At 43.0% G+C, this 22,322-nt stretch overlaps 1 protein-coding gene across 1 annotated transcript in view; it reads right to left on the reverse strand.

The window, feature by feature from the left end:
* Positions 1–1,647: 1,647 nt before the first annotated feature.
* RGS5 (regulator of G protein signaling 5) overlaps positions 1,648–22,322 on the reverse strand; it is a 49,388-nt gene continuing 28,713 nt past the window's right edge. The window contains exons 3-5 of the mRNA XM_039245982.1: positions 16,342–16,403; positions 6,091–6,257; positions 1,648–3,256 (exon numbers count right to left, since the gene is read on the reverse strand). Of these exons, the coding sequence (XP_039101913.1) occupies positions 3,095–3,256; positions 6,091–6,257; positions 16,342–16,403 (391 nt within the window). The 3' untranslated portion in view covers positions 1,648–3,094. The remainder of the gene's footprint in view (positions 3,257–6,090; positions 6,258–16,341; positions 16,404–22,322) is intronic.

Here is a 22,322-nt window from a genome sequence, read left to right on the forward strand (position 1 = left end):
AAAGGTCAAGATGGGAGGAGGGAAGGGTGTGTGTGTGTGTGTGTGTGTGTGTGTGTGTGCGCGTATGGGGTTGTTCATGTGAACAAATACTGCTTTAGCAGATAAACACAGCCTCTTAAGTTCTTCTATCTCTATCCACATCTGTCTTTTTATTCTGGTCCGGTTGGGACCCTAATCTGATGCCAACTCCAAACCGTATCAAACCCAGGCAGAAAAAGTTAGGTTGCGGGCTATTTCCCGGCCTAATCTTAGGTCTCCTTCAAGAAGGAGAAGCATATGTGCCTCTTCGCCTTGACCACAATTTGGTTCCACTACCTCTCTTCATCCCAGATCACTTACGACTGAAGTCACATTTTCACAAGGGAGAAAAACAAGCCCCACAGGACTCTTGCATTAAGTTTCACTCTTTCCCAACAATTTACTCAAGAGACAAGTGGGGAGAATGGGGCATGAGGGGGAGGGAGTGGTAAATAGACATTACACAGGTTTTTTTTCCTGGAAAGATCATCCCAGTTTTTCTAAGTTCCCAGAATTAAAAGAATGTTATTTTCTTTGTGTTACCGTGGAAACTTCCAGTAACACTGTGCATTGTTTTTTTCTTTTGTCCAAGTTTAAAAACACTTTTAAAAGATTTCACAGAACTTTTTTAGGGAAATTTTGATATGTTTGTTTTTCTCATTTTGGGCTGTGATACTTATATTCCTCTGAATTTCTTCATTTCATATGTTAGAATAGTTTCTAATGTGTGCCTATGCTACTTTAAATTTAGACTCGAGGGGTCATCATTTGGCTGGGAAGCATTCATTTTCACTTTCCTTCACAACCCTGCCCTCAGGGTGCTTCCCCCCCCACTCCCCCCCCTCCTGAGTTCAGTCTATGAAAAGGTGAAGGGCCATCCCTTTCAGTCCACTGACAAGTCCTCCCCACCGCCATAGGGCATGCGGTTTGTGAGTCCAGTCGATCTGGGTCTGTGAGATATCAACCACCTGGGTGAGCTCTGTAACATCTCGTAAATTCTCTGAGAGCTTTCAAACAGTTGGCTATTCAAAGAATGTGAATCAGAACTTTTGAATTTTTAACTCAACGAACATTTTTCTGAAAAATATTTTGGCATTCAAGGACAACAACACACCTAGATCCTGGAGTTCTTACCGTTTCTAGCTGCATGAGAAAGTAAAGGGCTGGAGATTGTATACTGATCTGGACAGGGTAGACGGATGCTGAGGAAGGTGGGGCGAGGAATTTGTGATCTGAGTCTCCTGTCCCTCCCACACAAATGTACGTGGAGAAGCCTTCTCCACGCTCACGGTGGTGATCTGGCCTAGCTATCGACTGCTTATGACCAATTTCTCTGAAGCAAGCAATATTTACACCTATGGATGGATTCTTACCACACTGGCAACAGCGGACCTACTCACTCCAACCCACTTTCAGAATGTGAAATAGCTAGTATTCAAAAGAGCGTGGTATCCTTTGAAATAGCAAAAATAGAGAAAAGCCAACAAAAATAGCCAGTGTTTGCCTGAAGGAAATGGTAACAAGCTTCACCTTCAATATTCTCAGGAAGTACGTGAATACATGGGCTACAAATGTGGAAAACGAGGAGTGTGTAGAGGAGGGAGGGAAATAAAAGGAGGAAATACAAGATTAAACAATGTAATCTTCTCCTGAAACATTTCAGGATTTTTATTCATCCTTAACAAGTTCTTTTAAAATTAACTCAACATCATCCTTTCGGTCAGCCTCATACATAGGTTAGCTTGATTCTCCTCATCACTAAATTAGGTAAGTCATTACTTAGTCAAATCTATTAAAGATAAGAAAAATAATCTAGCGAGACTTATAATAATGAAAGACGGAATTAAAAGTCTAAAACTACTAAGAAATACCATGGCCTGTCAATCATCTGTGCGCAAGCCATGGTAGGATATAAATGTGTGCTTTGAAGATAAGTACAATCCACTAACATGGGTAGCAAAACAGGGAGGGAAGACGGAGTTGCTAAAAAATCAAATTATTTTGCAGAATATGGGGTCCTTTGGGACGCCACCTCAGAAAGCCTCCACGTGCCATCAAATTATTTTTCCTAAAGATAATTTGGTATTTTGAAGATAATCGCCATTCCCTACACAGGCAGATGGCATCATAGGGTAATTAACCACTGTAGGCTCGACAAAATTTTCCCATTTTAGTGTACAGCTCTCCAGAACTGAGTTAAGAGAAATTGCACTGGACAGCATCTGTTTTAATTTACATGAGTGGAGTTCCAAATTTTGGAATTTTCTACTCACAGGGACTGAAAATAATTTGAAAATTGAAACATTGGGCCTACATACTAGATGCATACATACATTTATTAAATACTCCATTGTCAGGTCGTTGACTTAAAATAGAGTTTGGTAACTTAGTGGGGGGAATGAGTTAGGTATAAGGAAAGAATCAGTATGGATTATGTTCAGATTGATTTTGTGTACACATATTTATGGTTCTATCTTTGGTTAATGATCTCCAGCCAGCATGAAGATACTCTAAACGGAAGACTGATATTTTAAATAATGTATTTGCTTAAAAATCAAATAATGGCTGCCTCATAAAATTCTTATCACCTTTTACCACCTAAGGTCAGAGAAGGAGAGGTAATTCTGCCTGCATCAGAATGAACACAACAAATGGGACTGATGGATCTCACTTGATATTGATCTTTCTTCATCCACCTTCTTTTTCAGACCAGTCTGGGTAGATGGAGATCCATTACCTAAACCAAATGGGCCCACATTCTAGGTATCATATAGTTATCTTACGTTTCTTTGCCATAAGCAGAATTTTTCTGTGATTATGATTCGCTTTGATGACAATATACTCAATGGGGCAGGAAGAAGAAAATGGGAGAGGCAGGCATTCAGACACTAGATAAACATCCAAAATACGGAGCACAAAAAGAGTGAGCAAACACTCACAAAAATTCCTGGGATTTTTCCCTGTTTGGGTATCTTTGAACGAAGCCGCTACGGGAAGCTAAGTAGATTGCCGGAAAATGCAGGGTTATTATGGAGGCAATAACTCACTGGACGATCCTCACAGACCAACTAAATCACTACTTGATTAATTCCTGATAAAACTCAGAGCGCACAAAGCGAGGCAGTGAATCCTTTTCCATCAGGGCGTAGATTCTTTTCTGGGCCACATCGAAGCTGCTTGGCGATGGTTCCACCAGGTTCTTCATTGTGATGTCCTTTGTGAAGTGGTCAATATTCACCTGCGGGCCAGCGAACAGGGTCACGAGTCAGCCCAGGTGGCATAGTTGGATGGCGGTGGGTGGCGGCGGGGAGGGATGAGGAATTGGTCACCAATAAAAGACATGAGGGGAAGAGGGTCATAAAAAGTGAGAAGAAACATCATTTCTGTTTTATGGGCAGTGGGGTAAAGCAAGAGATACTCCAAACAAATGCATGAGTCAGAGTAAGATCCAAACAACGCTAGGAAGTGTGTCAGAATTCCAGCAGCAGCTAATACGCACTTACCACTTTTAATCCTCACAAGAACCCTAAGAATATATATATAAAGCTTAAGTGGCTTTCTCAAGGGCACAGAGCTAAGACGTGTATATGGATCAGAGATTTAGAATTTGAATCCTGGTGTCCTCCTGTCTAATCCCTCAGCCTTCCTTCGCCTGCATGTGCTTTCACGCCTGATGGAGAGAGGGAAGAGGAGAAAGAAATTCCGACCCGGATCTTTTTCATGGATCTGGAAGAGCAAGGAAATTCGGTCTTTCCCGAAACAAACCAGGCAAGAGTGGCTTTGAGAGACTGATGATAAGAATAGCAGCTGATGTTTACTGAGCTCTTTGTCTGCACAGGCTCCTTGCCGGGAACGCTAGTTTTATGGGCTCTGTGCCGATGCACCCATTTCAGCTCATGACTCTGAGGGGGCCGCCGACATCTCCGCCTTGCAACCGAGGAACAAATGTGAGGGATTTGCTCAAGGTCATAAGTGGTAGAGAGAAGATTACAAAGCCTAGCAGTGTAGCTTTTAACCAGTAGACTGCAGCGTTGGAAGGCGTGGTGGCTTTATGTCCTGAACGCACGGCCATCACACTGCACACATCCTGGGGGGACCATTCATATTAGGTCCAGGTAGATGGTCCCCTGGAGTTGTGCAGTGCACAGCCCTGCACAGGCATGCCCGAGTGTGATTTGAGAGGAATCACCATTCATCATCTCGATGCTTTCAGGACTCTTAAGCTATCTGAATATTGGAAAATGTTCTAGATCTCTCCTGGGCTGCTAGAGGTCCTCGGCACTGAGGAAACCTCTCAGAGGTTATGGCCGTGGCTGCATGTGGAGTCCGGGACGAAAGCCTGGGTGGAGAGCGCCCACGATGGGTGGGACCGGGAGCGTGAGCTGTGCTCCAAGCTCCAAGATAAAGGGAGTTGACATTGGGGTAAGACTTTCCATGGTGGGAGGGGCTGGAGTGCTTTCTGCAGGCGGAAGTGACACAGAGCAGCCTCAGCGCTGAGGTCCAGGACCTGCCTCTGCGTGTCAGGACTCCAGGCCGGAGTCAAGTTACATGCTCACGAATGCTCCAGAGGGACAGGATGGAGGCGAGGCTGTGATGTGTACTTCTCTGTTCCCAGTCTTTCTCTTTTTTTAAATTAAAAAAATGTTTATTTACTTATTTTGTGTGTGTGTGAGAGAGAGAAAGAGAGATCAGGAAAAGGGCAGAGAGAGAGAGAGAGAGAGAGAGAGAGAATCCCAAGCAGGCTCTACACTGTCAGCATGCAGGCTGATGCAGGGCTCAAACCCACGAACCGTGAGATCATGACCTGAGCCAAAATCAAGAGTCCCGTGCTTTTTTTTTTTTTTTTATATGTTTATTTATTTTTTGAGAGAGAGTGTGAACAGGGGAGGGACAGAGAGAGGGAGACACAGAATCCGCAGCAGGCTCCAGGCTCTGACTGGTTAGCACGGAGCCCAAAACAAGGGCTCGAACTCCCAAACTGAGAGATCATAACCTGAGCGGAAGTCAGAGGCTTCACTGACTTGAGACACCCAGGCGCCCCTCCCTTTATTCTTCCTGCCACACTAAAGCAATGCTTTTTCCTCTCTTACACTGAATATATACTGAGCTAGGTAGGCAATCTTACACAGAATGGTTCAATTTCAAAAAAGTATAAGACTCTCTCCTAATCTTAATGTGTAAAAGAAGGGATGACTTTACTTCCCTTTCAGACACTGTATCCAGCAACTAATAGCCTCTATTGATTTATTACTTTTATGCGCATAGACCCCCTCTAATGAATCATTTTGATACATACTCATGTGTTTGCTGAGCCAGGAAAATATTATTGCATTAATTAGGTATGGTCACATGACAATCTGCAATATACAAATCACGTACGTATTCCACTCTGTGCAGCCATTTATTTCTCTTTTTAAAATCTTACTTCCAATTCTTACCACTGTGTTCCTTACCACTCAGTCCCTGCTGTGAAAAGGCTGAGCTGAATATTCAGAGAAAGAAAATTTAAATTGCTGTTTGACTGGGTAAGTGTGTTATGTGGGTCAATCTGCTACTCATCAGAACAAATGAGTACACAATTTTAGGGAAAAATACAAGACTTGGAGAATTTTTAAAGTATTAATACCTGCAGTTTTAAACATACTCAAGGTAGGGGTGCCTGGGTGGCTCAGTCGGTTAAGCGTCCAAGTCATGATTTAGGCTCAGGTCATGATCTCACAGTTTGAGGGATGGAGCCCCGAGTCAGGCTCTGCGCTGACAGCACGACGCCTGCTTGAGATTCTCTCTCTCCCTTTCTCTCTGCTCCTCCCCACCCCACCAAATAAATAAATAAACATTTAAACATACTCTAGATTCACACACATAGATAAATGTTACAGTGAAGGGGACCGAGGATGGAGAACCTGTCCAAAGTCACACAAGGAGGAAGCCCTGGAATTGGAATGTCTGCCTCCGTTCACCTCACAAATGTTTGCTGAGCACTTGTCATGAGCCCGGAGCAGGGTCCCATCCTCCCTGACGCGTGGCCAGACATCGGTGACAGCACTCACCCGCCTCCCCATCAAGGCCTACCTCTTTCGGAGCCTCTGTTTGGATGAATTCTTCATAAATTTTCTTTGCCTTCTCCGCCATCTTGGCAGGGGACTTGATCTTCCTGTATTCCTCACAGGCCAGCCAGAACTCCAGGTTTTCCTCACTGAATTCAGACTTCAGGAAACTTTTGAAGCCGGCAAGCCCATCTAGTGAGGGAAAAGTTTGGTTGGATGGATGAGTACACACATACTACATAATTACATGCATTTTGAGCAAGTTTATCTAAAATAGATGACAAATGTATTATAAATCTGCTTGCCTGTTTACTAACACTATAGTAAAATAAAATATATATTTTAAAAAACCCTGCTGTATAGCCTGGATTTATTTACTGCATATTTCTGTCACTTTTGTAAGAACCTTACAAATATTAACTCTCTCTTATTTACTCCCCTTATAAACCATGAGGCAGGTGCTGATCATGCATATTTTACAAATGACATAAAACAGATCAAGGGGTGCCTGGGTGGCTCAGTCCGTTAAGCGTCCGTCTTCAGCTCAGGTCATGATCTCATGGTTTGTGAGTTCGAGCCCCGCGTTGGGCTTCGTGCTGACAGTTCTGAGCCTGGAGCCTGCTTTGTATTCTGTGTCTCCCTCTCTCCCTGCCCTTCCCCCACTCATGCTCTGTCTCTCTCTCTCTCTCAAGAATAAATAAACATTTGAAAAAATTAAAAATAAAAGAGAGAGCAAGGGGCAGAGCCAGGATTCAAATCCAGGCAGTCTGTGTTTGGTGAGAGCATCTAGGAATGCTATGAACACTAACACCATTCTTATCAATCACCAAAAAGAAAAAGATACATTTGGAACTTGACTTCCCAGTGTAATAGTGCTGTTGATTATTGTGTGTATTACATTCATTTTTTTTCCCTGCAGATGATTTGTGAGCAGATGTTAGGCTCCCGGTGCTCTGATCGGTCACTATGGTAAGTAAACTTGTCATGACTCCAGCCCTAATGGAGCGTATAGATTCTAGGGGAAGTCGGAAGAAAATGAAGAAACAAAAAAAACATTTACACAAAAAAGGAAAACCATATGAAAGATAGTAACAGAGTAACAGAAGAGTCTTAACTTTAAGTTTAGGGAAGGTCCCATGAGAAACGGATGTTCTGTTTGAGACCTGAGGATGGGCGGGAAGGGACCGAATGAAGTTACCACGTGCTGAGGAGTTACTATCATATGTTGGGTTGTTTTTTTTTTTCATTGTATTTATTTTAGAGAGAAAGAGAGAGAGATAGAGAGCAAGCAAGGGTAGGGGCAGAAGGAAAGAGAGAGAGAGAGAATCCTAAGCAGCCTCTACCCTCAGCACGGTGCCCGATGCAAGGCTCGATCTCATGACCCTGGGATCATGACCCGAGCTGAAATCAAGAGTCGACGATCAACCTACTGAGCCACCCAGGTGCCCCTAATATGTCAGCTTTTAAAACATGTTAGCTTTCATATAATTACAACTATTGTGTGTTTAGTGTGCTGTTGCTCATATAGACTCCAGCTTATTTCAAAATATGTGTCCATCCATGTAGTATATACACATACATACATCTATTACAAATATGTGTATCTTAGAAGTTCTTAGGCCTGATCGCTGTGCTTCTTTTTCTTCCTTAACCTCCACTGGGGCTGATATGTGGAAGGCAAGGTAAAGATTTAGGAAGGCACTAGAGAGGAATATAGGAAAAATCACTCCGTATCTCTAATAGTTTCCTCAGTTATATATATATATATATATATATAAACCAAAGGTCTAACAAATGCATATCTGTAGAGCGAATCCATGTCTACTTATTATTTAAGGAAAATCGATTTCTGAAGGGAGGAGAGAAGAATTCCAGCATTCTACAGACTGTCACAATGACAGGCCACCTCTTGGTGTCTCAGCTGGCATGCCACTTTCCTTCCAGGTACAGAAGGAAGGATTGTCACCAGTACCTTAGGGTCCGATTTTCCTCTAACTTGCTCTCCATCAGGAAACACTTGTCCACCATTAGTCCTTGGGAACCACATCCAGGTACTGAATTCATGTCTTTTTATTTAATTTCTGTCTTTCCCGTTCCCCTCAACTATTCCTCAGTTCTACTTCTTACTCCCAGCTCTCATTTATGCATCCTCGCTGAATGCACTGATTTCATACAACACGCACGCAGCACGTGGGACGATTAAACCAGGATATACAGTTGTCTTTTTTTCCCAATTTTCCTTTAATACGCTTTGATTGTCTGCATGCCCCTTACCATCCCCTGCAACCACATTCAATTCTAAAGAAACAGAATTGGTTAGTTGATAAGTAACTTGGATTAGAGTGACCAGCAATTTCTGGATCCAAAGAAAACACTTTGCATTTGAAACCCCTCTTTTTATAGTTCACCTAAGGTTTTTTTTTTTTAATTTTACTTTTTTTTTTTTTTTTGAGACAGAGAGATAGAATGAGAGAGCGTGAGCAGGGGAGGGGAGAAGAGAGAGGGAGAAAGAGAATCCCCAGCAGGCTCCACACTGTCAGCGCAGAGCCCGACATGGGGCTCGAACTCACGAACCGGGAGATCACGACATGAGCCCAAACCAAGAGTTGGATGCTTAACTGACTGAGACACCCAGGTGTCCCAGATTTTTTCCTTTTTTCCTGATCGACATCTAAGATAGATCTGGGAGCTATGGTAGGCATGATACACAATTTGCTCTAAAACCTTGCTGGCAGATTTACTGTAAAACCATTTGATAACACAGGCCTGGATAAAATCGGGTGTGTCTTCCCTCTCTTTCTTTCCATATTTAATACTATATTTGTAGCACCGTTTGTTATAAGTTCGTGCCACAGGAGTCAATATACATGCTGAAAGAAGAAATAAGACCTAGATCTCTCTCTCTTTCTCTCTTTGTCAGAGTTCAAATTTTCACTGTTTCTTAAACAAAAGGTATCAGGTAGCCTCTGTTGAAATGGGAAAATGCCCAGGACTTTGTAGCTGCTGGGAAATGAAAACAGGAGTGAAGTCTCATGAGCCCCCACACAAGACTAGGGAGGAAACTGTAACTTCACAGAAATAAGTCTGTGGCCAATTTATTCACATCAGGCCCCTGTTCCTACAACCCATCAGTCTCTGTGAATCAGCCATTTCACATCTTTAGAAAAGGTACAGATCAAATCCCAGTCCACCCAAGCATTGTTATTTATGACCTGAGGACGCAGGCCAGGAGTCCAGAAGAATATTAACATTTACCAGGCATCAGGGGGCTGGGCTTGGAAAATAACTTTCCAGTGAAGTCAGTCCATTTCCTGGGCGCTGGCGTTATTACTCACATTGAAGTCTACAATACGAATTTCAGGTCTTTTTATCAATGTACAGGCTTTGATCGGAGACTCGTAACATGGCTTTAAACTCACTCCATTTGTCTGGGAGATTCTTAAAGCTGTTCTTTCTCTTACCTGGCTTTTGAGAATTTTCAGGATGGCCCCTTAGTAAGAGCCTCAAATCGCTCTCCAGAAATCTTCCCCTCCTTAGCCTCTGGTTTTCTAGTGGGCCATTCCTCAGCTCTCTGTTCAATTCCCATAACCCCTGAAGATGTCCTCTTGGGTCAGAGCCAAAGAGCTTCCAGGAGAAACGTCTCTGGTCTGCAAGTAACACACACATCATCTCTGGCCCACACCACTGCCAGCGCGCTTCACACCCACACTGTGGGGTCCCCAGCACACATCCCTGATGGACCTCTGCAGCCTTCCCTGCTGAGCCTGCACAGAGCTTCTGGATACCTCTCCACACACCTACCTCTTTAGGCAGCCATGACTAGGAAGCAGATGAAGCCTCCTGAACCCTGGTCTTTTGGGAAAAGTCTGGGTTGTGACCCACACTACATTCCCAGAGCTGGCCGGTAAGGAACAGTGTCACTTTTGACATCTAAGCAAAAGAATGGAGCAGGCCTACCAAAAAGTGAAACGAAGCCAGCTCTAAAACTGCTTTGAAAATAAAAGGAATATAAGACGAATCCAGGTCAGTTGGGTATAAAGTAAAAATATTAAAGGTGAGGGGGGCTTGGGGGGCTCAGTCGGTTAAGAGTCCGACTTCAGCTCAGGTCATGATCTCAGGTTTTATGGGTTCGAGGCCTGTGTTGGGCTCTGTGCTGACAGCTCAGAGCCTGGAGTTTGGAGCCTGCTTTGAATTTGTGTCTGTCTGTCTGTCTGTCTGTCTCTCTCTCTCTGTCTCTCAAAACTAAATAAACATTAAAAAAAATATTAGAGGAGAGATTAGAATAAATCTCTTCTCCTAGAGGAAAAATAGTGAAATGTCATGAGTGATAGCTGATAGGTGCCATTACACAGCTTCCCGGTTCTGAGCATGGGCTCTGGAGTCAAGGTCCCCTTGGGTGGATCCAGTGTCACCACATTATGACTCAGTAATGTTACTACTCAGTAACTCAGGCAAGTTACCCACCCTCTCTGAGCCTCAACTGCCTCATGAGTTAAAGGGATATAATCATGGAAACCGTCTGATAAGGTTGTTGTGAAGATTCAACAATTCTTGTAAAGCTCTTACATGGTGTCGAACCTAATGGGAGCTCAGTAAGTACTGACTTTCATCATTATTTTTCATGCCTACTTTAAAATGAATGTTCACCATCCTTCACAAGCCTGCTCCCATCTTGCTGCCCGCCCCCCCCAACCCCCGGGAGGTACGCGTCCCTCTACTTGCTCTTGAGGATTCGTTCTCTTGTTGTCACCATTCACCAACACGCCTGTCATCTCCAGGGGGCTGCTAATTCTTTGAGTTCAAGGTGTAAGTTTCACGTACCTTCGCCTTCCTGCACGTCCACCTCCTAGCCTAAATCTGTGCCTTGCATTGAATAGACAGATGCTGAGCCAGATAAGACCCATTAAGGGAAGCCTTTCCTCCCACATCACAGAGCCGAAGAACAGAAAGTTAAGAGAAAAATAAATGTCCTACCACGGTAGTGTAGTATTTCATAAGCAAGTTATCTAACCTCAGTTTCCCATTCTGAAAAATAGAGATTGTTATTGTATTGAGGCACTGAAATTATTGCACTCGTTAAATAAACCACTACGTGCAAAGTGCTTTGGGCAGTGCCTTTCACATGGTGAACCACACGTGTAGCCTATTGCTGGTATCATTATTGTTGCATGGAAGGAAATTTTGGCTGTCATTGAGTGAGATAGGGACATAGATGAGTTAAGAAAAGAAGAAGGGAGAATATTGGAAACCAGCGAGAGAGAAGCAGAAGGAAAAGGCAAAGATACAGAGAGAGAGAGAGAGAGAGAGAGAGGAGAAAGGGATGGAGGGAAGGCTAGATCTGGGCTATTCCATTCCCCACAGATGAGTCTAAATTGCAAGGGTGTCTCAGGAAATATTCTGACCTTTTAGAGCTCCTGGGGAAAAAAAAAAAAAGAATTCACATATAAACTTTCCTGCTGCTACTAGATTGTGTTTCATTCTTCCTTGGCTCTTTCTCAAAAAAATTTTTTTGATGTTTATTATTTATTTTTGAGAGAGAGAGACAGACCATGAGTGGGGGTGGGGCAGAGAGAGGGGACACAGAATCTGAAGCAGGCTTCAGGCTCTGAGCTGTCAGCACAGAGCCCTACTCGGGGCTTGAACTCACGAGCTGTGAGATCATGACCTGAGCCAAAGTAGGGGGCTTAACTGACTGAGCCACCCGGCGGCCCTTCCTTGGCTCTTAAAGACAGTCATGTGGAGGGATTTAATGTCACCGTCTTTTTTATTTTTTTATTTTAAGTTATTTTTTTTATTTTTTTTATTTTGAGGGGGGTGGGGAGGGGCAGAGAGAGAGGGTAGAGAGAATGAATCCCAAGCAGGCTCTGCACTGTCAGCATGGGGCCCAATGTGGGGCTTGAACACATGAATCATGAAATCATGACCTGAGCCGAAACGAAGAATCAGACACTTAACTAACTGAGCCACCCAGGCACCCCTAATTTTACTGTCTTATTTAAACTTTCATGTGCAGTTCACATCTGTGTTTAATGAGCAGCACACTTGATATTTGTCCCATGGGCCTAATGACTACAGGTGATGTCACCTACAGAATTGAACACAAAACATGTAAGAAATTGACATACTGTGAAAACAGAGTCAAATATACTGGAGAACTAAACATGATCTCTTAAATGAGGAAAGGCAAGAGAATTCTTATTAGCTGGAAAAGACTGAATAGCACCTTAACTGTCTTATTTTTTTATTTTTTAAAATCTTTATTCTCAGCAAACTGAGGGCTACAGGGGGTGGGGGAGAGAAGGAGGTGGGTGATGGGCATGGAGGAGGGCACTTGTTGGGATGAGCACTGGGTGTTATATGGAAACCAACTTGACAATAAACTATGAAAGAAAAAGTCTTTATTTATTTTTGAGAGACAGAGAGAAACAGAGTGCAAGTAGGGAAGGAACTGAGGGAGAGGGAGACACAGAATCCGAAGCAGGCTCCAGTCTCTGAGCTGTCAGCACAGAGCCCAACATGGGGCTTGAACTCACGAACCACAAGATCATGACCTGAGCTGATGTTGGATGCTCAACTGACTAAGCTACCCAGGCACCCCTTAAGTGTCTTCTTTTTAAGAGGTTAGATACCAATTGATTTCATTTCCACTCAAGAAAAATGTGGGTTTAAGGAATACTCAGGAACTATATCTATCAATTGTGAGGCAATACCCTGCATTAGCAGAACAGAATGCCAAATGTTCTTGGTAAATCAGAGAAGATGCCACTCCTCGAGGTTCAATGGTTTAATTTATCCAATCAAACATGCAAGCAGAGATCATGGAGTTTCAAATGCAGAGATTTCTCAAATGTTTCTTTCTCAGTTACCTATTTTGCATCGTTCACAGACAATGTTAGGTATTTCTGATTACAGGCCATGAGTTTCAGCAGATTCAAATACGAACATTTCATGAGAGCTGAGTTGCTAAATTTTGACTTAAAGTTATTCACGAGGCTCAGTAGCTGGTATTCAGGAGAATAGATCAAATGTTTCTTCAGGCTGATGGCGTTCCATTAGTCCTCTAGGGAGAACGAGATAGCGAGAAGTGGAGAGCAGGGACAACATGGCAAGAGAGACACACCGAGCAAGAAGGGGAGTCAGAGAGGAAAGCAGGCGGAGAGGGGAATGGAAAAGTAAAGAGGAAGAGAGACACACAGAGAGTAAGAGCAGAGGAAACAACTTCGAGAGAGAAGCGGTCTTATTTACTAATGGCAGCCGCCCCCCTTAGGGCATGGCTCTCCATGCTTTCTGTGAGATCTCTATACTCATACCAGAACCTCTCTGTTTCACTTGAGCTAATTTGGATATAGAGAAATATCCTTTCAAAGGAAGAATTTTGACCTGAATGGTTATCAAATGCTTTTCCATCTATCACTAGGATAAATTAATTTCCCAAGTCTTAAAAATGTTAATTACTGGGGCGCCTGGGTGGCTTCATTGGTTGAGCATCTGACTCTTGGTTCCAGCTCTGGTCACGATCTCAAGGTTGTGAGTTTGAGCTCTGAGACAGTCTGTGCACTAAGTGCGGAGCCTGCTCAAGATTCTTTCTTTCTCTCCTTCTGCCCTCCTACCCTGCTTTCTCTCTCTCTCTCTCTCCCTCTTATCCCCTCTCCTGCTCTCTCTCTCTGACCCATTCCCCTGTTCTCTCTCTTTTTCTCAAATTAAAAAAAACATAGAAGTGACAAAAACACATTTAAAGAAAAATGTTAATTACTTAGGAGGATAATTACATAGAACTTAAGACTATACATACACACACGTATACACAGATACATACTGTATAACACATCTACATGCATATGTAATTTTTAGATATATATGATTAAATGAAATGTGAATATTACATAGATATGTTTACACAAACACACTGATGGGACTGTATATTCTCCCCACTGAGAAGTGGCAGATACTACTGTGAGTGTGTCAGCCCTTAAGCTCACACCATGATGACCGTCTGTTTGCACGCTAAAAGACTTCAGACCCTCAACAAATGCTAAGATGTTAACATTAACTGCCTCTGGCTTAACGTCTATCTCTATCTTTCTTATACCAATAGCTCCCTGTCCCTAAAAGCCTGAAATATATGAACATGTGCCCCTAAGGATTAGTGGGACTGAAAAGGATTGGATATAGGCACACAAATTTATATCCTACTTCTAAATGGTTTTGCAAACATGAAAATAGGTCTGCTAATTCTCAGGTTTCTTGACAGTAGCAATAAACACCTGTACCCAGGGTACTTAGCATTCATAATGTAGCAATATATCATCTGTCAAGCTGTGATTGGCCCCAAACCCATTGTGGAAGACAATAAATAAGTCAATTGATAAACATAAATATTTTTCTCTTAATCGGCCTTGTGGGATTTCTGGATCCAAGAAGCAAAATGAACTAATTCATTCATCCGTTAAGTCAACAAACATTTACTGAACACTTTGTATGCGACAGGGCCTGGTATTCTGTTTGGCACAAGAAATAAAATGAGAATCAAAGTGGATAAGATGAAGAAAGTTACAAAGTCAAGGTTTGGGTGGTCTTCCTCCAAATATAAGATAATGATTATTCTTTATCAGGTAAGCAGAAGCTTACCCTACCCAAAACAAGACAGACATTTTTTAAGTTTATTTATTTATTTTGAGAGAGAGGGAGAGCCTATGCCAGTGGGGAAGGAGCAGAGAGAGAAGGAGAGAGAGATTGCCAAGCAGGACCCCACTGTCAGTGCAGAGCCTGATGCAGGGCTCAAATCCATAAACCGTGAGATCATGACCTGAGCCAAAATCAAGAGTCAGAAGCTTAACCGACTGAGCTAACCAGGTGCCCCATAAACATTTTTTCATACACAATTCGACATATGTTCTTTGTTATCTACGCTGTGCCTATTATTAATGATGCTCCTGTGAGAGCTATTTTTTAAATCTTTATTTTTGCAAAGTATCTAACAGTTTCATATACGATTCTTGGGGTAAAGGTGGAGAAATACAGGTTGGATCCCTTAAATTGAGTCATATCCTCAAAATGAGCTATTCCACAAATATTTATTCTCCCCAAATTGTGCACTTCCTATTGGGAAATTATTCAGATCAAAAGGCTAAGTCCTTGATGTCACCGAGTTCATAATCTAACATAGGAGGGAGACAGCTGAGAAAAAGTACCTGGTAGGTAGTATTGAGCAGCAAAACAGATGTGCAGACAGGTGCTCTGGGAGCTCAGAGGGAGGATAAATCACTCTGGATGGCCAAGGAAGACTAGGCATTTAGTATTCAGATTTGCTTTCATGGAAGAGTAAGAATGTCAACAGACAGAGATGGGAATGCAAAGTTTTCCAACCACAGGGATAACATGTAGAAATCCCATGTGGAGGGAGGAAGACTTCAGTATGACTGCAAAGCAGCCAGATTGTTTTCGTGGGAGAATCTTAAACTTGATACCGTAGGCCTTGGGAATCAGTAAGGATTTGGATTAGGGGAGAGGCAAGCAGCGCTCAGGTGTATTGGTATTAGCTTGGAAACGGGTTCTCTCTGGGACCTCTGTCATGTCTTGAATGAAGATATAAAAGTCAAGCCCAAGAAGAGCAAACCAAGGCTAGGGGAGATAACAGCCCGTGTCGGGCCCCAGGAGGAGTTAAGAGCAGCTTGGACTAGGACATAGTATCCAATCTATGGTCCCTAATCCACTGTCCTTCAAGCTGCTATACCCAGTCCTTATCAAGCCATGATGAGGCTCAGCAGGAAAAGGCAGTGTCTGTCTTTTACTGATGAAAATATTGAGAAACACACAGGTCAAGCCACTTGCTCTGGCTCATACAAGTAAGCAGGATAGATGGGAAAACAATGAGAGACCATGAGTCCTCGGGACACTTTATTTTCAGGTTCTCTTAAGTACGGGAGACCTTTGTCTTCTCATGTGCTGGATAACCACACTCTCAGGGCTCCTTCCCTTGTTGAGCCACCTTGAAAAATTGAAGACGGCACCTGGGTGGCTCAGTCGGTTAGGCTTGGGTCATGATCTTGTGGTTCGTGAGTCTGAGCCCCACATTGGGCTCTGTGCTGATAGGCTTGGATGGAGACTGGAGCCTACTTTGGATTCTGTGTCTCCCTCTCTCTCCCCCTCCCCTGCTCATTCTCTCTCTCAAAAATAAATACAATAAAATTAGAAAAAGAAAATTTGAAGAAGTGTCAAAATTGGAGAAGGACACCGGCCTTCCCCTGACCTTTCATAAAAGAAAATTCCAACTTACAGTTGTTCTGCAGGATCTTGTCCAGGGAATCACGCCACTGCAGAGCCTCATCCAGCGGGGGTCTACATCAAGAATTTAAAAAAAAGAAAAGTTGACCACTATGAGAAGGGTACTAACCACATCCCTGACCATGCCTTGGATCTGCTTTGCTTAGAAGAGCTACAACCAATGACCCATCCTCAGGACGAGAGAGTGTGAATTATTTTCTTTCTAAAGACTGGGTTTGGTGGGCTGTGTTTGCTGTCCCACATCTATATCATGTACTTTCATCTCTGTTTGAATGATTTGTTTAGGTCTGTCTCTTTTTGGAAGTAAAGTCCACTCATCATGAAGCTGTGTCATAATATTCTTGTATAGCCTATGACAGTCCCTCGAATTGTGGCCCTTTCCCCCCAAATGCAACAGAATGAATTCCAGTGGCCCCCTTATAAGGATTGAGCTCATGTCCTCTGCCTCCCCGATGCTCCACTTTCACCACACAATCTAATCAGCAAAGGGCATTTGATTCCACATCCACATCCTGCTGCCATCATTAAGGCTAGAAGATGGAAGCTGTAACGCTGCCTCACATTGGAAATGTGAACAGAGCAAGTCTAAGTTTTTAAAAATCTGGGTGCATTTTTCCTGCCCTGTTAGGACAGGATGGCGATTTTTAAAAAATTTTCTCCATCTGAGAAGAAAAGTGGTATGCATTGTGAATAAGAATGTTGTACATACATGCTCTAGATACTGACTCAAAAGGAGAAGGGAAGAGGCAGCATATAATTTCCCCTTAGGCTGTTTTTGTTTTAACATTTATATATGCGGAAATCCTGCAGGTATTCCATTATAACCACTAATTCCCCTCGCCCCACAGGACCGTGTTAGTCAGGCTGGTGTCTGGGAAAAATGGCTGACTGTGCTCTCCCGGGCCCCACCTGCCCTAGCTCCTGCATTATGATGTGAGTCCTCCCTCATCAACTCAGAAGACAGTAACAAGGCATTTGCTAGAATAGCAAGGCCAGTGAAGGTATTTTTCCTAAACTGGAACTTTCTTAGCTCTTCACTATGTTTATCTACTGTTCAGAGAGTCCAAGACCATTCCTGCCCCCCCCTTTTTAATATTATCTTGGGGTTTCAAGTATGAAGATTAGCAGCTGAGCTCGATAAGACCATTGCTAATTCCACTTTGCATTTTGCTGCCCAGGCTTTGCTATAGATTCACTGTTTTGGGAGTCCAATATGGCAGTAGGTATTTTGGCTAAAGTGCTGTAAGTACTTCCTTCACTTTTTTAAAAAAAATTATTTATTCATTTCGAGAGAGACAGAGAGAGCAAGTAGGGGAAGTTCAGAGAGAGAGGGAGAAGGAGAGAATCCCAAGCAGGTTCTGCACCGTCAGCACAGAGCTCATCGTGGGGCTCGAACTCACAAATTGCAAGACCACAACCTAAGCCAAAACCAAGAAAGAGTCAGATGCTTAACTGAGCCCCCCACGTACCCCTCCTTCACTTCTTTATTTTTCATCCTGGAATATGGGCAATTTGGGGGCATTAATTATTTGATTTTCCATAAAGTTTTGTGTTTTTGCTATTTGAAGATTAAACAGGACAAAAATAAGAAGAACAAAACTGGTGAAATGATCAGAAGTGGTTTCTTTTTGCCTATCTAAGAACACGGGTGTCATAGATCAAGAACTCCACACTAATTGCTCTGAAATTTATTTTAAGATGTGAACAGCCTTCCCTCCCCTCCCCCCCCCTCATTTTCTTCTGGTTGGCATAAAGGAGCACAGGAAAGAGAAATGACATGAAAAAGGGATTGTGAATATGTCCCTATATTTTTCTGCCTTATTTTATTTCTAACCAGAAAAGGACCCACTTTCTAGAGGTCATAACTCCTTGTGGCTCTCCTTTATTACCCCATGCTGAGAACTTTTCCTATGTACATGTTATTTCATACCTACATTTTTACCATAAGGCTCTTCACATCTTAACTTCACTATGGTGGGTCTAATGTTCTGCAAATAATAGACCCCCATCAAGTCTCTACTGATTGTTTATAGAAACAGCAGGACATTAAATAATTGGACAAAAGAAACAGAACAAGGGGAAGGCCTGGTTCCCTCACTGAACCTCTTTCTCCTTTCATGAATATTCTCATAAAAGGAAATCACCTTCCTTTTCCCCTTTTCCTCTGGTTAGGAGAGAGGAACACAGGAAGAAGAAATGACATAGCAGGTGCACCTGACTTAAGCAGGCTCCCAGATCCAATTTGTCCCAAATGGTGTTGTTCGAACCAGACTAATGATCGGTATCAGCGGTACATCACAGCCAAGATTAAATTCCTGAAAAGGACATGTGTAGAGTCCGCCTGGGGGTTAAATTAGCCCAAATTGATTCAAGGACACAGTTGAGCAGGATGCATGCCCCACAGCATAAAGCCCACTGTTCCGATTACCAGCCTAGGAGGCAACAGAGGTTCATCCTGTCCTGATTCTCAGAATTTGCCAGCCCTCATTAAGTCTGACTTCTTTGGAAACAAGATAGATGCGGATCTAAATGGCCAATAAGTGCCCGGTTTGCAAGGCCATCGCTGACCACAGAGAGTGGGCACGAAGCCTCTGAGTGTGGGCGTGGGGGGAAGGGGAGGAAGCCAGTTCACATGAAAGGCAAAACAAACATTTACAGAGATGATTAACCACGCGTTTTCTAATGGCCAGCGTAAATGCCGCCTAGTCCAGGAAGGGACCATCTCGACCGGAAGTGTTGTCTCTCTTTACTGTCCTCTTACCCATTTACTTGTTAAGTCGCTGACAGGGTGACAGCGTGCCCACTGCCAAAATGTAGAGTTTGTCAGTCATGGAGAGCTTTTCCCAGTCCCCCTGTCTGATGGTGCAGCCCCTACAGCATTAATCTACAGCCATAAGTGTGAGTCAAATAAATGCAAACATTAATGATGATTCAGTTTGCCCATAGTTAATTAGTCTGGTTGATGAAAGCCATAAATAACGCCGAAACTTCAATCTCAAAAATGCTAGCCCTCTGAACCATTGCTACAACTGTTGGCAACTCTGACACATCCTAGCTGTAACCATGGGAAAGTATTTTAACCTTTCTAAACACCAGTGGGTTCCCTTCCTTGTTTTTTAATCCACACGGTCCTGGGCACGTACTGAAACACTTCTGGTAATGTTCTCCCATGTTCCCATGCTTGACAAGGGAAATGAAATCCCAGTTATTTATTGGCCCTGATGTGCCTGCTCTGTTCTCTCTTCCTTCCCCGCAGGGCAATGTGCTCACGACTCAGCTCCGGTCCCCTCCCGGATGTTTGTTGAGCCCTTACCCCATGGCCAACAGTGTGACCTGTGCGCCAAGGATAGGGATGCAGATAAAAACACCTGCCACTTTTCATCGTCTAGCTTTGGGCCAAACATTGTACATACAGCCGTAATCCTGGCAGTGATGCTCACACAGCAGCTCACCCGGTCAGACTATGGATACGGGAACACTTCATAACTGTTCACAGCTAGATCCTGCCTCTGTGTGGAGATCGTTCTAGAGTCATGAGATGGTAAAACAACAACAACCAAGTGTAGTTTAAAATTAATAGCATAGGGAGGGAGAAAAGGAACATCTAGAATATAAAATAAACTATAAGAATATTTGTATCACATAAGGGAAGGGAAGCAAAAATAAGATAAAAACAGGGAGGGAAGCAAACCATAAGAGGCTCTTAAATACAGAGAACAAACTGAGGGTTGCTGGAGGGGTGTTGGGTGGGGGGATGGACTAAATGCATGATGGGCATTAAGGAGGGCACTTGTGGGGACGAGCACTGGGTGTCATGTGTAAGTGATGATTCACTAAATTCTGTTTCTGAAATCATTATCCCACTAGATGTTAGCTAACTTGGATTGCAATTAAATTAAAAACAAAATCTGTATCAGCTCCTAAGCATTTCACAATTGATTATATGACAAGCCATGATATAAGTTATTGCAAACTAAATTTATGTGTTGTATTAATTTTTTATTATTCATTATGAGGACCTATGGCACAGCCTCGGGAAATGCTCACATACAGACAGGGTGCAAAAGCAGGAGTCCTTAGAGAGAGAGAAGATGGTGGAGCAGAGTCAAACCCTGGCGACAAGTCAAACCCTGGCGACAAGTCAAACCCTGGCGACGAATCAAAGGCGAGGCCTGAGAGAGGGTTCCTGGGGGCAGTAAGGTTTAAACCTGATAAGCAAGAGTGAAGAGAAGATTCTGGAAACAGCGGCTTTTGCAAAAGAAGATTTAAATCCAAGTAAACATTTTGAGGAGTAACTCAGAATGGAGTCGAGAGGATGTTGAGGAAGCAGGCACATCTCTTAACACCATAAACACGTGACTTTGGTCAGAGCACCTAGACCACCTCCTGGGACACATCCTTCTACTCTGGGCCAAAAGAGAGGTCAGGTAACACCTGTTAGCCAAACAACCAATTGTGTATTTGTTAAAACTGTGCCACACGGGGCCCCTACGTGGCTCAGTCGGTTAAGCATCTGACTTCGGCTCAGGTCATGATCTCATGGTTTATGGGTACGAGACCTACATCAGGCTCTTTGTTGACAACTCGGAGCCTGGAGCCTGCTTCAGATTCTGTGTCTCCCTCTCTCTCTCTTCCTCTCTCTCTCTCTCAAAAATAAATAAACATTAAAAAAAAAAAAACCTGTGCCACGTGAATCACAATTCTTTTAAAACAAGTTACATAGCCTTGTGGTTTTTGACTTCATAAGCCTGTATTTCACGCTGCCAATCAGGACCACATTTTCAGTTTGGGTTGGCTCTGTGTCTCCTAGATTGCCATCCATAAGACCCCAGATAAATGCTTGGGTTGTTTTATAGTCTCTTCATGATTGACACTTTCTGTTTCTAGAATTACCCCATGAAAGCAAGAGAAAGAGATAGGAGTGGGAGGGGGGGCTGAGAGAGTTTTTCAGAGTGGAGCACAGGCCCAGAAAGAAAAGAACAATTAAGAACATGAAAATGGCAACAGACACCGGCTATGGGTGGTAGAGATGTGGGCAACTCTTTCCTATTTTTATTTTTCATTTCAATTTTTTTCAATTTCTGTTGTTTTAGTGACAAAAATAAAAACATGTGGGGTGCCTGGGTGGTTCAGTTGCTTAAGTGTCTGACTTCACGTCAAGGCCATGATTTCACGGTTTGTGAGTTTGAGTCCCGCATTGGGCTCTGTGCTGACAGCTCAGAGCCTGGATCCTGCTTCGGATTCTGTGTCTCCCTCTCTCTCTGCCTCTCCCCTGGCTCGTGCTCTCTCTGTGTCTCAAAAATGAATAAATGTTAAAAAAAAAAACTTTAAAAAGAAAAACATTGAAAAAGTAGAAATGCTTTTTAAAAAATGGATTGCTTTTTTTAAAAGATGAGGGGGTTAAAAATACCTTCAGTCTGGTGAAGGTTTATTTTCTTCTCTGAGAGAGGAACATGGGTACAAAAAAGGCAGAGAAGTTTTAAGTGGGGAGAAGAGAGATCCATTGAGCTCATGCAGAACACAGTCTTTTCTTGATAGTTAAAAGGCAAGGAAATTGGCCAAACATGAGGAGGTGGAAGGGGTTTAGGGGTTTGACAGAGGGTGGGAAAGCCTTGTAGGGGTCACCCTGAGAAAGATAATAGAGACACACAATAGTCTCTAGAGATATGAAGGATGTTTTCCCCCAAACAATTTAAACTCTTGGAAGAAGAACAGCAACAGAAGACAAAATCATCCAATAACTATCGACCCCAAGTTTTCTTCCCAAACTGCTTCTCTGTGAATCCCTGTTAAGCCAAATAGCTTGAGTGTCTGTATGGAAGATTAAAACAGAGAATCAAAGCAGGAAATGTAGCATTATATTTATCTTTGAAAGTGAATTCCCACAGATCCATAACCACCACATTGTTTACTTCAAAATAGATTTTATTTTTTGATCTGTGGCTGCTATGAAATGTGTTTCTCATTCCCCAC

The sequence above is a fragment of the Hyaena hyaena genome, unplaced genomic scaffold (assembly GCF_003009895.1).
Source record: "Hyaena hyaena isolate Hyena2069 unplaced genomic scaffold, ASM300989v1 scaffold_275, whole genome shotgun sequence".
Taxonomy (NCBI): domain Eukaryota; kingdom Metazoa; phylum Chordata; class Mammalia; order Carnivora; family Hyaenidae; genus Hyaena; species Hyaena hyaena.